This window comes from Gasterosteus aculeatus, chromosome 3 (assembly GCF_964276395.1).
Source record: "Gasterosteus aculeatus chromosome 3, fGasAcu3.hap1.1, whole genome shotgun sequence".
Taxonomy (NCBI): domain Eukaryota; kingdom Metazoa; phylum Chordata; class Actinopteri; order Perciformes; family Gasterosteidae; genus Gasterosteus; species Gasterosteus aculeatus.
Window position 1 is genome coordinate 18,061,960 of NC_135690.1, and position 16,070 is coordinate 18,078,029.

Consider the following 16,070-nt stretch of genomic DNA (forward strand, 5'->3'; position numbering starts at 1 on the left):
CGCTCTCATTTCCCAAAGCTCTCCCTGGAGCCTCCGCTGGTGTAATGGCTTCCACGGTACGGAGGGGAAGGAATAACAAGATTCTCATTTGGGCCCCGTACACACTGCCCACAGACTCGCGTATAATTGGCCCTGTTTTCATTCTGCTCCGGTGTTAAATGCACGAGCTAATAGCGACGTCGTGCTATTGGGCCGGATTTCATGTGTTTGTTTATAGTTGGAAGGTGTGCTGCTTGTTTGTTTGAGAGTGTGTGTGTGTGTGTGTGTGTGTGTGTGTGTGTGTGTGTCAGATAGATAAAGACGGTGCTCCATCTCCCCCCTCCCGCCCTGTTCTCCTCTCTGTGAGTTTGGTCGTGGTTCCCCCGGGGCCCCTGTCGCAGTAATGGCCTGCTCCTGATTGCTCTGATACAGGTTAGGAATATTGGCTTTAATGATGTGTAAAATGAGCAAGCAGTGCCTGTGACATTTACAGATGGCACCGCCTCGGCCTGTTCTTCCCAACTGCTCGTTAATTCACGGGAACGGCGAGCGCTTCTTTAGGTGGCTGCCCGGCGCTCGCGCCGCGGAAAACAAAGGCGCAGCTCGCCGCCGCTGCAGCCAGACTGTTTGTTTTGCACAAACGGACGGGAAGGAGTGAGTCCTCGAGGCCGAGGAGGCGTCTCTAAGGCCTCCGGACTCCAGATAGACGCCGCGGTGCAGCACAGGCTGCACAGCTGGGCTCAAACCCCCCCCCCCCCCCACCCCCCGAGGTGTTAATCTGGTCCACAGGTCCTCGCCGGTGCGTCTGCTGCACAGTAGAGGAATCACCGTCCCCGGGTCACTCCCTTTCCTTCCTGCTCCCACTTTGATTCTCAGGTGAAACAAATTTGATGAACAACGATCTTTTAATGGCAGCAATTAAACCGCCTGGATGACATCACTCTAAAGTAATGACCTCAATAAAACAGTTATTAGCATTTAGCTTAGTTTTTTTAATGTAAAATGTGAATCTTAAAAGTAACTACAGCTGTCAGATAAGTGTAGTTGTGTAAAAGATAACTATACTTAAGTAGCATGAAATTAAATTACTTGAAATACAAGTATATCAAAAGGTTTTTGTACCTTGAGGCAATAATTCCTTATCGGCGCTCTGCAGCGTTTGTGTTGCTGTTAGCGACCGTCGAGTGTCTGAGGAATAACTTGAACAGTGTTTATGATCCATGTAAATGGTGGACGGCGGATGCAAATCTTTTCATCTGTTCCTTCCTCTTTGCAGCTCTACGGCCATTACGCTCGTAATTTCCTTTTTATTACGCCGCGTTTAATTAAGGAAAGTCATATTTCGCTCGTTCTTCACCGGCTGCTCCTCCGCCGGCCGCGTTCATTTATTTCTAATTGGCAGGAACTTGTTGACTGCCGGCTCGCGGACAGGAGGTCAACGCTCACGCTAGAGGTCACCGGGGCTCCTCTGCTAGCCACGTGCTAACTGCGAGCCTTGAGCAGCAACAGGAAGCGCCAACGGGGCCGTTTCACGAGCTCGCCGCGTCTGAGACGACCGCCTTCGACCTCGGCGACGTGCTCACGTGGAGCACATCGTACGTCCTCTGTCTCCTCGGTGGCTGCGGTTTGTCCCGCGTGGGCTTTTCCCGTGCGCGGTAGATCTGTTTTCCCACTCGTCAGTTTAAGAAAGCAGCCATCCGTTGCTTTTTTAATCTCCATAATGAAAGTGTTTTAATGCCTCCAATTTTGTGCCTGAGCAGCCAACAGAATAATTAGCTTTGTTCAGGTTCTTCTTTTTTTTTTAAGATGAAAACAGCATATAGCAACATTTGAGTCCGGGAGCAACAAATTCTAATCAAGTGCATTAGTTATTGTACCTGAATTATATTGGACAAGAAAATAGATTTTTACTGTTCGCATTCAGATTAGTCAAGCAGTTTTATTTCTACTCGTTTGTGGCACTTTGAGGCTCCAGTTGACCATCTCGGTTGCTTCAAATAGACGTGTTTCTCTTTTAATCCCCACTAGTGCTTTAAAACGTCCCGCCCACACAAACACTTTGTCACCGCGAGTCTAAATAAAGAGACTTCCAAGTCTCCATTGATTCTCCGTGACCCGCAGTCGATTCCGCAAACTGAATCAGATAATTGAAGTCGGTGTCGAGCTAATTGGATTATCGCTTTCCCCCTGAAGAGACGCCCTCCACCTGGGCTCCAGGGATCGGCGGCGTCCGTCAGACATCTGTCATTTAGCCGCACGGCGCCCAGGAGCCGCCATTGATTACCAACACAAAGTGTCGTAATTCCTCTGATTGGTCGATTTGTCTGACGGTCGTATTATCGTCTGATTGCCGTCGTTTCGCGGCTGCAGACGCGCAGATGAGAAATAAACACATTAGCGCATTAGTGCATCAGAGGCATCGCCACGTTTTGTTCATTAAACGCATTTATTTTCAATGTAACCTCTATTAACGATTAATGATAAAGCTGCACAGGAGAAAAAGAATCCCCCGGTGTCTCCCGCCCCCGGTCCTCCAAACGTGGTGCATGCAAATGAGATGACTATTTGCATAGACATTAATTAGGTAATTACAAATCATTTGGCTACGAGCTGAAGCATGTGCACAGAGCAGAGACGTTACACGAGTCACATTGTACAGTACGCCGCTAATGAATTGCCTCTGAACAGCAGAGGCATTACAGCATGTGTTGGAACATATGTTGTGTCAGAGCTCTTGTTCCACAACGACAGGTGACATTTTCATAAATCTTAGTTAAACACAAAGAGGACGCTGATGCGCGTAGTTTGAAGAGGATTTTGAGCTGATGTAGTTTTGTTTACATCCCCAAACAAAAAATGTAGCCCAGTACTATAAAAAAACTTCATTGTACTCTTTGGAAAAGAGTGAAAACTTTCCACGGTGCGTTGATAAATAACAGCTGGGCAGTAAATATTCAATGAAATTACTTGATTCAGATGTGTTCAGCAGCTCTTTGTTCTCAATCTTCACGCTTTCTTCTCGTTGCATTGGTTTCCAAGGCACCTGTGCTTTGTAATTTCTCTAAAAATACGTTGAAATAATGGACTAAGCTCTCTAAAAGTTTAATTTATTAGACATATAAGACATCAAAATAGAAAATACAATTTCAAAGAAGACACCTAATGTTATTCCTCAGGTTCATGCTTGTATGTTGGGTTTCTGAATAAAGGCTCATTCATCTATTATAGATGATCTATAATGAATTGATTCGATTCATTCATTTGAAATCGCTTTCCTAAATATTCGGCTGCTGATTGGAAATAGTCTTAAATGTAGTGGATGTTTTGATATTGTACATATTTGTAATGATTGAGGAGGACGGGCGGCGCCGCGGAGTTCAACGGGAGGCCCGAACCCCTCGCCGAGTCTCACTCGTCGCCTCCCGGTTTCACAGAACAAGAGGATTCCTTCGAGTTCGTCATCGTGTCGCTGACGGGGCAGACGTGGAACTTCGAGGCGTCCACGTTCGAGGAGCGGGAGCTGTGGGTCGGCGCCATCGAGAGCCAGATCTTCGCCAGCCTGCAGTCTTGTGAGAGCATCAAGAACAAGGTAACGCACGCGACAGATGGGGGGGTCTCATCGCCTCCGATTCTGCTGCTTCATTCCCGTTCCTCCCCCGGCCTCCCCCGGCCTCCCCCGGCCCCCCCTCACCCACTTCAAGCTGTCACACGCGGGAGGTTGCCAGACAGGTGCGCTGCAGTGTGGGGGGGGGATCTCTTATTAGAACTGACAGACATCAGAGAGGGAACGCGGCTCGCGTCTGCACGGCGGGGAGACACGGGCCTCATTTTCATATTCACATTTCCCCTCTGAGAGACCCCCCCCCCCCCCCCCCCTCGATGGTTGCCTACCGTCCAGCTGTAATTGTTCGCCTCCTCTTGCTCCATTACTTCCCGCTGACTTGTTCTCGTTTGCTGCAGTCTCGCTTAGGCAGCCAGAGCGACGCGATGGCCATCCAGTCCGTACGGAACGTGAGGGGCAACAGCTTCTGCGTGGACTGCGATGCCCCCAGTGAGTACGGCCCTTCGGCGCCGGAGGCCACGAGGACGCGGCCCTGTTGAGTCGTAGCGCCTCCGGCCCGACGCGACGCCACCGGATTGTTTGTTCCCGCAAACAAACTAGTGACTCGGTTCTTCTTTGACCTGCAGTTGCACAGCGTATTAAAATTGGGTTTTCCGGTTCCCCCCCTCATCACGCAGACCCGGACTGGGCCAGCCTGAACCTGGGCGCCTTGATGTGCATCGAGTGCTCCGGGATCCACAGGAACCTGGGCACCCACCTGTCTCGCGTCCGCTCCCTGGACCTGGACGACTGGCCGGTGGAGCTCAGCATGGTGATGACGGCCATCGGCAACGCCATGGCCAACAGCGTGTGGGAGGGGGCGCTGGAGGGCTACGCCAAGCCGGGCAGCGACAGCGCCAGGTGAGCACGCCGAGGTTCCCGGCGTCGGACCTCCTCGTTTAAGGGGTGTAATGTGCTTCATTTCTACACGGTTCTCTGGCGTCTTGTTTAACTTTAAAGCAACAATCCAGGCGATGTGAGACGACCCGCCGTCCTCGCTCTCCTATCAGAGGGTATAAATCTGGTATAAACCCTGGACTTTGCCACTGTTACCCCAGTGGCCACCTGCTCGCGCCCCTCTGAGGTTCCCCCACATCCGGCGGGAGGATTGTTTGTCTCTCGGTGACAGGTGAGACCCGGCGTGCCGGGCTGACTAATGGCCTGCCGTGTGGCTGCGCAGGTAATTAAGCACACCATTATGGCTAAACTCCACCCCGGGAGCCGGGCCCCCGGGGGCCCCGTGGGGGGGGTGGCGCCCAGGTTGCCGTGTCACGTATCCATCACGCGGGGGCGGGTCATCGCTCAGTCTGTCGCAGCAGAGACTGTCTGCAGGGTCTCCCTCGTGGCGCCAGACGCTTTTAACATCACAGCTTTGTGACTTTTCAACAGGGAAACTTAAACTTTATTAGTAACATTATTACTGTCGTCCACCATTACTGAATATTGAGAGTTCATCATAATTATTGGAAGATGTCCCTTTTGGCTTTGGGGTCTTAAGATGTGTGTTTATTCTGTACCAATTTATGAACAACTGATTAAAATACTCTTCAGTCAGAGGCTCTAAACCAATACGGAGCTTTTCTTAATACTTTCATAGCTGCTCTTTGAATCTCACAGTAATCAAACTTCTACATATTGACCGCGTCGTCTTATGAGCCGGGGACCGTCTTGACCTGGTGGCCTCACAGCACAGAAGACGCTGTGGAGAAGTCAACGCGCCGTATGGTCGCTTCACCGCGTGACGCTTTCACGCTGCAGACGCTACGTTAGAGAATGTCGGCGGGCCGGTTGGGAGCTGGATGATGGCCTTGAGTTATTTATCGAACGCTATCTGTGCCAAAGTGCTCCTCCGTGGACTTGATGAAAGATTATTGATGTTGATTCCGCTGTCCGTCCCACGTCGCCTCCAGCAGGAAGGTTCTTCATTGTCTGAAAAAAAAATCCGATCCCATCCTGCAGCAGCATCTCCATTAGTTTTCCCTGTCGAGCGATAAATCTCATTTGCAGCATAACTAATCTCCAGACAAAGCGCAGCAGTTGTAAGAATCACATGTGGCCACTGGTCATTGAGGTGCTGATGACTTCTGGGCAAAACTCTGCCCTCACATTATTTTTGCTTCATCCCAAAAGAGGAATCGTGAGCAACTCAACGGGATGCAGCTTCTTTTCCCTCCTTTGACGCCATGAATCTCCTCTTAAAGGAGGATTTTAATTGTGTCACACGGGTGACGCGCGGCGGCTTTGTGATGGCGCCGGGCGGCGTGCGGCTCCCCGGGTCCCGCTAAGCACTAGTGACACCTAATCTAAACGATTCAGTAACTACCTGAATATCAACTCGCCGTCTGATTGAATGTCTCCTGCAAGACCGGTTTCACCCCCGCGCGCATTTCTGAGATTTAACTTAAAAGCGTTCATCCACAAGATCGGTTTAGCTTGTGATATCCTGGACGGGAAGAACACGGCGTATAGATTTGTCGTACACGGACCAACACGGCGGCAGGAGACCGATCGCAGGCAAACGTGCATATGTGGCACCTGTTTTAAGCCTTTGCAGAATACTGATGAAACTGTAACCGGTGACGTTTCAATAGTTTGGGCTAAAAGTCGATGATCAATCGTGTTCATCACTTCGTGTCAAGCAGGCGGCTTGTTTTTAATCGTTGTATCTGCAGTTGTAAATGCGAATATTTTGCCGGAGGGATTTTTCACTAAAGTTCTTTTTATTCTGAATAATTAGTGAAATCCGTTGTACGTCATCGGTTACAGTTGTGACCCCCGTGGAAAGGCCGCCTGCTGTGGAGTCGCTCTCTGGCTATTTTGCGTCGGTGATGCGTTTGTGCGTTCGGCCCGATCTCTGCGCTCGGCGATGTCGCTCTTTTAATTAGCACCTGGGAGCCGCTGTGTTTTGCACGCCGCCTCTAATTGCTTGGCGTGTTCGCGACAGAAAACACCGCGGACCATTCTGACAGATCCAGCGGGGGAGGCGGGGGAGTCCAACCGCTAACCTCGTCCTCTTCTGCCCCCCCCCACCCCCACACACACACACACGCGCGCGCAGACAGCGGTTCTCATTTGGGCGAGATGTCCCGGAGCGTGGACGGATGTGGACGGCTATCGCTCAGCGGGCGCCGGCCTCTCACTGTCACCCTCTGTGGGCTGCGCGCCGCCCTCGGCCACGGGCAGGTAATAGCTCTGATGAGAGCCTCCACTTTGTTTCAGAAATAATTTGCCCCTCCTGCCGCCCGCGGGGGCCGCGTGGTAATAAAAATGAATCACGCCGCTAACCTCCCCAGACCCGCCGCCGCTGCCGCCCCCCTCTTTAACCCCCTGCGCTCCGGCGGTCCGCACCTCCCCTCGTCCTCCCGAGCTAAGACTGGTCCACAGTGGACTCCAAGTTATTCCAGCGTCGGGGGGGGGGGGGTTTAGGGGGGGGGCTCACAGGTTAGGGACCCTCAGCAGAGCGTTTGGAATAGGCGGCCTTGCCAGGAGCCGCCGGGTGGAGGAGGAGTGATTAATTAAGTCGGATGAATGGCCGGGTCGCCCCACGTCCTCCTTCCCTGTAAGTGAGACCCACAGGTCGGTAATTAGCCCCGTGCGGGACCAGCGGGGAGCCACGGTCACTTAATTGCCCAAATGCCACCTGGTTTCGGCCCCGGGGGGGGGGGGGGGGGGACGTGGACGAAGGTCCGAGGCCACTTAACCGCAGCATGCACGACTTTAGCGTGGGTAGTAGCGTAAAGTCCTAACGAGGAGCTTTAGTCTCTGGCGGGGGGGTCAGAGAGCTGGAGCGCGTTGGTGCAGCGGGGCCCGTGTCGTGCTCGCCGAGGGTTCAGCAGGGGTTAACAGCAGGAGCGTTTTGAGGGCCGGCACAAAAACGCAGCCACTCCATCACAAGGAGTCTGACAACCTCATTAATGTCACGATATATTCAGCCGGGCCCCTCTGGCGGGCCCTCGGCACCCAGATGCTCCCCGTCGGCCCCTCCGCACAGGGTCGGCACGACAACCTTTTGAATGCCGCTCGCCTGTTCCGGGAAGCCGGGGGGAGAAGCGGCAGCGGTTCCACTCGGGGAAAATATCTGCAGAGATTCTTTTTTTCGCCGCCGTCGTCCTCTGAGCGGCCCGCAGGAGGCCGTACTGAGGCCTTTTAACTGTGCTGCGCCTTCATTTCTGGGCCTTAGCAACCTTTGATGCTTTGGGGCCCCGGCTCTCTGGCCCCGTTGTTCCTTTTTCTCCCCTCTCTGTCGTCTCCCTCGCTCCGCCTGTCTGTTCCCCTCCCCTCTGCTTGTGGAAGTGAAGCTGCTGGCCGCCTGGGAATCGCTCCCATACAAGCTGCCCACCCCCCACTGTGAGGTCTGTTCAGGCCGGTCAACCCCCCCCCTCCTCCGACCAACCAACCACCACCATTTCTCCCCTTCACTGCGTCTGTTTGAGGGGTGGGAGGAGCTGCGGAGGCTTTGATTGTTTAGGAGGACTCGGTATGTGTTTGAAAGACGGACGTCCCCTGGACTCACGGACCAATGCACCTTTATTACCGTCGGATTGGTCACTCGGTGGCTCCGCCCCCGCCGTCTCAGCTTCCCTTCCCCTCCTTATAAATTCCCGTTTGCCTTTTGTCTTTCAGGCTTGACTAATTATCCTTGTTTGTCCCTCTTTATCTGAAGCCAGTCATGTGTTCCTGACTCCGCGGGCCGAGTTTGGGAGAATCATTCCGCCATTTGCCACTTAATTAAGTCAGGGTCAGGATCCATTGCTCAACGCAGAGCTGAAAGGACGGAGCTCTGGTAGAATTATAAAAGGGGCCTTTCTCTGCCGTTGGGGCTGCTTTTATCTGTGTGCGCAGTCAAACGAAAGGGGACACCGGCTCCGGACGGGAGCCCGTCTCTGCCAGCGTTCCGATGTTCCTGTTTCACGTGAATTCTAACGACGCAAAAGTCAGTTTTATGGAAGAAAAAAAAAAAAAAAAAGGGCGAAACGTGGAGGAAGAAGATCGCGGCGAAGCAAACGGCGCCTTGTTTTCACATAAAAGACACTCCGGCATTTTCATTGGGAACTTTAAGCTCCCCTTCGTCCCCCAAGCAACAGAGAAGATTCCAACAAGCATGTGCTCAGGGTGGTGTGTGTGTGTGTGTGTGTGTGTGTGTGTGTGTGTGTGTGTGTGTGTGTGTGTGTGTGTGTGTGTGTGTACATATAGACGAGTAACCATCAGTTCAATTTCCTAAATATCCCCCCATGCTGTGAACCCCCCCCCACGCTCCATCCCGGCACTTTGACATGCTAAATCTGCTGATTTTATTTTTCTTCCTCCTGCGGTGAGGAAGCGTCCTTTTCCAGGCTCTCGCCCCCCCGGCCGCCTGTTTGGATTGTTTATTCTATTTGAAACAAAAGACAGAGGCAGGATTACTTTTCACACTCGCCTTTCAAGTGGCAGAATTAAACACCGTCCAGCTGCTTCTTATTTCTCCGTGTAAAAATAGCCGCCGTTGGATCCCCGGCTCGCCGTCAGCGGCTCTTTTTGTCTTTTTTTCTCCCCCCCCCCCGCAGTTCTTCGGCTAACAAAGTGTCCTCGGGCTCCTTTCTGAGACCTTGACGTCTTCTTAATGGTTCTCCTCGGCCTTTTTGTTTCACGTCTTGGTGCAACTTTCTGCCTCATTTAGCTCATATCAAGTCGCCGGGCGCCACATCGCCAGCATCTCATTCGTGGTCCAGCTTTCTGAAACAACAGCTCTAAGTGATTTTAAACACGCTCGGATTTTTGTTAAAGGTTGTAAATGTCTCTCTTCCTTTGCCCGGAGGATTATAGTTTGTTTGAGAGTTTTCAAAATATCCTCTTTTCAAAAAGGACACTTTTTTTTTTTTTCTTCAAATAGTTCACCGGAAGTAAGCAGGAAGGCCCGTTCCCGCCTGCTGAAGCCGTCCGCTGGTTCTCGGTTGATTTGCTAACAGGCTCGTCGGCACATAATGACTGAGTAGAGATTGATGGAGGTCTTACACCATAAAACTCTGAAACGAAGCAATCGCCTGCCATTAGGGCTGTATTGTTGCTCACATAATACCCCGTATACCCTTAAGAAACGATTGTCTGAGGGGGGAACGGTTAAGAGGACCTTCTCCTCCGCGTTTCCCTTGAGCTCGTAATAAAAATGCACCCATATGCTCGTAAACGGCAATAGAGTGGAGAGCGTTTCCGACGTGTGGCTCGAGCCGCTTTACGAGCTTCCGGTGGCGTTTGGCAGTTAATCAAGGCCGCGCCGCGGCGCTGATGGAGACCCTCAAACAGGTGGAGCCGGTGCCGCGCTCCTCCGTGCGAGTCCGGAGGCTGCTGCGCCTGTCGTAATGGAGGAGAGCGACTCACGCTGGACCGGCCGCTGTTGTTGTAACGTGTGCTATTCGGGGGGGTCGGTCCGCGCAGATGACGAGGACGCCCATCCGCCTCTTTTATTCCTCATTTCTTTACTCCGGCCGGTTGTGAGACACCAGGACGCCGGGCTCTGGGTCATCGTTAGACAGGCTGTGCAGAGGTCTGCAGATGTGCACTTTGCCTGTATGTATTATTTTAGGTTTGGGCCTAATAATAAGTTGATTTATCTTACAGTATTGTCTGCGTTGCTGAAGCCTGATGCAGCGTTTTACTCCACTGGTCAATAAGTCTGAAGGAGCCTCACTGTTAAACTGCTGTGAAATCAGCAGAGTACTAAAATGTACTAAAAGTACCGTTGCATTGCTTAAATTGTACTCAATTGCAAGTAAAAGTACTAGTGTTAAAAATACTTAAGTAAAAGTACAAAGTGCTCTTCTTAAAAACTACTCAGAGTACAAATTGCTTTTTAACCGATGGATGTTTTATTGCATCGTCAATAGCAGACATTCGATGTATAAAATTAAAATTCAAAGTCTCAGACGAACAATATAGAAAAAGTACAGGCAATTTTACGGTGGCCGACGCATCGCAAACATGTAAAACAAATCCAACAGTAAAACGCTGCAAACACAAAAACGACCGGCGCCCACACGACGAAAACTTCAAAACGCAACGGAAGGTCGCCAGGACACGAGGGGGTCCGGACCTGTGGGACGGTGGGAGACGACCAAAGTAATGACGGAGAACAACGTTAATGTCCTTTATGTCTTTTTGAAACACCTGAATGTCGAAATGTGACACCGTTATTGAGAAAAGCACAAACATGTTGTCGGTTTTGGTCTTTTAATGAGATCCACAGAAATAAATATGAATGTTTCTTTACAATAAGCTCGGCACCACTGACAGGATTGCTTTCACCTCCGTTGCATCGAGGTGGAAATGGAAATCCCTGAAAACAAAAGCTGGACTGTAACCAAATGTGTGTGTGTGTGGCTACAAAGAACCGCTGTGAATTGGGGGGAACCGACCTTTTAAATAAATCTGGGATTGAATGTGCTCCATTGCTCGTGCACGAGGCCGATGTCGGTGATTAAGTTGTTCTGGAGATCGTGATGAAGTAGAATTGAAGTGAGCTTGATTGTCAGCTCGTACTTGCTGCAAAGCCCTCCGGCCGCTGATAGAAGGTCCCTCGGGAGCCTTGTCGCTCTCGCCTCAACTTATCCGAACACCGCTTCTCCTCCCTGTCACTCAGCCGCACAACAGCGTCTTTCTGCTCCCCTTATCACGCCGGCCGACGGGGTCACGGGGTCAGAGCCACACTGGGCATGCTCACTCATTCACATATTGATATTGATTTTTTTTTTTTACCTTCTTTCTTATTTGGACAGTTTGTGTGTGTGTGGGCAGAGAATGAAATTGGGGGGCGGCGGAGGGGGGGGTCGAGATGGAGAGCAATAGATATAACTGTGCCGTGGCGATAGAGGATGGCGCCTTCCCCTCGGCCTCTATTCTCTGCCTCACGCCGGAGAAGAAGGAGCCCCGCGTCCCGCCCCGTCCCTTTCTGGCCGCCATTCAGCCCCATCGATCTGACTCTGGGCCCGGCCGCCCCCCCAGGGGAGGCCGGGGGCTCGCAGAGACACACACTGCCTCCTTTGTGGAGGGGATCCACCGGTCCAGACTGACAGCCGACGGCGCTGATAAAAAAAAACCCTCCCGTCCCCCTCCTTCCCGTATTGTGAGCAGCAGACACGCTGTGGAGGATGTGTAACCTTTAGAAATGGGGCTCTAACCGCCTCGCTGTCGCTGCCGCCATCGCTGGCGGGCGGAATGTCGCCCGAAGCATCGCGGCCCTTTGGCATTCTCTCATCTCTGCAGACCATCTCGCTGTAATATTCCCACCGTGACAGCTTTCCGCGCTCTAAATATTTAGAAACATCCCGCGTGTGTCTACGTTCCACCTCCTGCCGCATGACTCGCCGCCTCCGGCTTACGCGACGCACGTCCAAAGGTTCTGCTCAATCGCCCGCGCGTCCTGACCCGTCCCTGTCCTCCGCCGCCCTCCAGGGAGGAGAAGGAGCGCTGGATCCGGGCCAAGTACGAGCAGAAGCTGTTCCTGGTGGGCCTGCCCCAGTCCGACGTGCCCCTGGGGCAGCAGCTGCTGCGGGCGGTGGTGGAGGACGACCTGAGGTTGGTGGTGCTGCTGCTGGCCCACGGCACCAAGGAGGAGGTCAACGAGACCTACGGGGACGGGGACGGACGCACCGCCCTGCACCTCTCCTGCGCCATGGCCAACGTGGTGATCACGCAGCTGCTCATCTGGGTGAGTCGGAGGTGGACGTTACAAAAGGACTCAGCGCCAGATGTTTGTCACGTTTCTCCCCCACAGTGTCTCTAATGCATTAAACTACTGGGATGTATATTAGTCCATATCGAGCCATTCAGTTATATTTCCTGTTTATTTAATTTAACCGGTTTAACAGTTATGCAAATGCTGATTTATTTTGTTGACGTTTGAAATGTAACTTTGTTAATTCCCAGAAAGTTGCCCAATATTTTACAAAATGCACATGTACCTTGGTGGCAGCTGCCGTGTGGTGAGAATAGTTCAAAACGCATAAATGAAAGATTCAAGACGATCCAAGACTTTTTTTAATAATGCGAAGTGATGAGCAGATACAGAAAATAACGTTCATTTAATATCGTCAAATAACGTAATACGACTCTCATGAAGTCAAAATATGCATAACCTGCTCACGTTTTTTAAATTCCAGATTTAAATTACTTTTGTTGTGCCGAGTTGTTTTCGCTCCATCACAGCTGCAGCCTCACGAGTCAAATGCATTCAAGTGCAGGACAACGAAAGCCGGCGCGCTCAGACATCGGGAGGAAATCGAAGCATTTACTCCTCCCGATAGCGGAGGAGTAAATGCCGGCTGCACTTAACAAACAGGTCTAGATCTCAAGCTTCTGCTTGTAAACCGGGAAAAACAAGTAAAATCAGAAAGACCAGTTCAGCTGCAGAGTGCTTGTGTTATTAAATCATCATCTTCATACTGTTTTTCTTACCATTTACACAATTATAAAACCTGACCCCTCCCCCTGCAGTACGGTGTGGACGTGAAGAGCCGCGACGCCCGCGGCCAGACCACGCTGTCCTGCGCCCGGCGTGCCGGCAGCCAGGAGTGCGCCGACATCTTGCTCCAGCACGGCTGCCCCAACGACGCGGGCAGCCTGGCGTCCGTGACCACGCCCGACATGAGCCGCCGCAACCCCAACCCCAACCCCAACGTCAACAACAACAACGCCCAGTGCGAGCTCAACCGCAGCATCAGCATCATGTAGCTTCGCGTAGCCCGGGATCCACGAGGGCGGACGCGTTGTTTAAATGCCACCAGGCCCGAAGGAAACGGCTGTTCAGACATTGTACATTGTTTGTTTTATATTACTGTTTTTTTTTTTGGAGTTTGTTCAATCTTGGTCTGAAATGATCACGATCAGCTTTAAGCTTTTAGGTTGTTTTTTTTTAAGCGCCAACCAAACAAATGACTCGTTTTGCATTCGTACCTCCCCTACGAAAAGCATTTCCTTAATGCTTGAACATTTCCTTTTATGTCTTCCCCCCTTTCCGCCACGCAAACTGCTTTGTAATGAGCTTGAAATGAGAAACTTCCTTCGAATTTCCCCGGCTAAGCATAATAACACGAAACTGTGAGGAATAGTTGTGACAAAACACTGATGTGGGAAAGAAACTAAATCTCCCGCCATCTCAATGGCTGCTGCAGCTTTAGTAATGATGCATGTCCTCAACGCCGCCATCAAAACTCATGACATGCTATTCATATACAAAGGCAAAGCAATGATAATTGAAGAGTCCAAATGATTTAGATACTTAATTCACAGGAAAATGGGTTCAGATCATCATAAAGGACTTGATTGCGGAATTCCTATCGGGGGGGGAGAAGTGAGTCATTCCCTTCGCCTCCCTGGACGCGACCCTCCCGCAGGAGTGTCTGTGACTACAAAGGAATTAAGGGGCATGATGTTTTATGACCATCGAGCCTCTTCAATCAAAATTCATTCAAACTCAGACGTTCGATCGGAGCGGTGAAATCGCACCATCAGCGACGTCTTTGTTGAGGGTCATTCTTTCCGATTGTGTTGCTGATTGTTGGACGTAGATACGGGAACAGCCATCGTCCTCCTGTGGAAGCAGCGAGAGCCTCTTTTGTCGCTGTGAAATTCACCTGTGGTACCGCGTGTGCGTGTGCGTTACTGTACGTCTTCTGGTCACGCTCCTCGCAGAAAGGATGAACGTGACTGAGTTTCAATGTACCGCCGTCTGTAAAAAGTAGCTGCCGCTCGCTCGCCTTCCTCCTCGCAAGACGCCGTCTCTGGCTTTCCGTTAAAACCTGTGTGTGAGCCGAAAAGAGGGCGGTTAACAAAACGCATTCAAGTGACTGAAGTGACCACGAGATCGCAGAAGTGGAAGTTGGCTTCTGTGTTTTATTGAATTGACCTTTGGTCTAAACTTGATTTTATTTAAACTTGGTTTACAAAGGCACGATGTTTGTCTGCCTTACGATCAGGATTGTGTTTCCTGTTTTGAAGATGTGGTGAAGGAGGAGTGTGTGTAAATCAATGGGACGGGGATTTTGTAAAACAACAGATTTGACATTTTGGGAAATATGCTTTCTTCGATGTGCTTTTGTTCGGCGCTGGTGCCGGGAGGGGATTGAATTAGCCTAACAAACGGTTAGCCTCGCTTAGCCTAAAGTTAGGCCGCGCTCTAACAACACGCATTGTCATTTGGGTTTTTTGTTCAGATTAAACAAACAAGAAAGAACATGTTCATTTTTATGCTCCGCAGGTTTTAGCTCCGGGCCTTTGTGCTAACGAAGCTAAGCTAAGCTAATAGCCTCCGGGCTCCAGCTCCGTACGCAAAGCTCGGGCGCGGCAGAGTCCTGGACCTTCTCATCCATCGCTCAGCAAGAAAGCAGAAACGCACATTTCCCTAAAAAGTCCTGTTTCTTCCAGATATCAAAAAAACGACTGCAAATTGAATCAGAAAGCTTGAGATTTGATTGGCACCGACTTCTTTCAGCGTCCGAGGGGATTAACGATCAGTTAAATGTGTACAGTGAAGCATCTGCAATGTGGATGAAGAAGAAAACACTAGAAGACTCGGCGTGGACGCGTGAATATCAGCTCGGTGCGTTTATCTGAAGACAAACGAGCTAAACGGTTTTAGGCCAACGGCTCCTTTTGACCCATGAACCCTGTTTCCATATGTTGTGTTGTGTTCCTCCTTTAAGGTACTTCTCTCTGGTCTCCACACGAACCGACCATCTCGGGTACTTGTGTATAATGATGTACATTTGACATATTTATAATGCAGTTTGTAAATATCTTTTTCCTTGTTTTTTTTTGTTGTTGTTGTTCATTTTCCTATTGTATTTCCTTTTACGTTGACGACGTGAAACGCAGCGAGAGCTGACGAGTAACTTGTTGTATGCTTGGATGCTCGGCTGATTGTTGACCTACTAATAAACACTCAAATAAAAAGATGTAGTTCCCTGCGTCGAGGGGAGATCCACACGTCTGTCCAGTAAGTGTGTCCGTCCGCCATCCGGCCCGCTCCTGTTTGTGCGTGACCTTCTGACGGCGCGAGACCCTCCTTCAAATTAAAAGCCCCTTCATCAAGCACGGCCATTTCATCCCCCCCCCCCCTTTTGCATGTTCCTTTATCTCACTTCCTGGAGAAATCCAACCTCCCCGGAGGAGTCCCGTGAATGTGTACTAAGGCCGATCACCCGAGCCCGTCTCGAGGTAAGTAAAGAAACCTCCACTTCCTGCTCGCGGGACCCCCAACCGCTTCCTGAAAGAGGATTAAGATAAAGAGCCGGGCTTAGTGTCAGGCAGCGCAACGCCGAGGGGAAAAGCGAAAGGTCTCAGTGTTGAGAGGAGTCGAGCCCTCACTAATCTACTTCTTATATCCCGCTAATCTGCTCTCAGCATATCTTCATCCCCTTCCTCTCTCTGCTGGCCGCCTTTGTCTGCGCTTCATCACCGGCTCTCTCTCTCTGGTGGAGCCTCTTCCTGCCGCGGCAGTGACTCCACACGGAGACACAAT

The 16,070-nt window shown here is 51.0% G+C and overlaps 1 protein-coding gene across 3 annotated transcripts in view; it reads left to right on the forward strand.

The window, feature by feature from the left end:
• Window positions 1-15,535, forward strand: part of agap3 (ArfGAP with GTPase domain, ankyrin repeat and PH domain 3) — an 85,592-nt gene extending 70,057 nt beyond the window's left edge. For all 3 annotated transcript variants that reach the window (XM_078099935.1, XM_078099938.1, XM_078099934.1), the window contains exons 14-18: window positions 3,414-3,568; window positions 3,940-4,030; window positions 4,219-4,441; window positions 12,005-12,260; window positions 13,046-15,535. In XM_078099935.1, coding sequence (XP_077956061.1) covers window positions 3,414-3,568; window positions 3,940-4,030; window positions 4,219-4,441; window positions 12,005-12,260; window positions 13,046-13,282 — 962 coding nt within the window. In that variant the 3' untranslated portion in view covers window positions 13,283-15,535. The remainder of the gene's footprint in view (window positions 1-3,413; window positions 3,569-3,939; window positions 4,031-4,218; window positions 4,442-12,004; window positions 12,261-13,045) is intronic.
• Window positions 15,536-16,070: the final 535 nt, after the last annotated feature.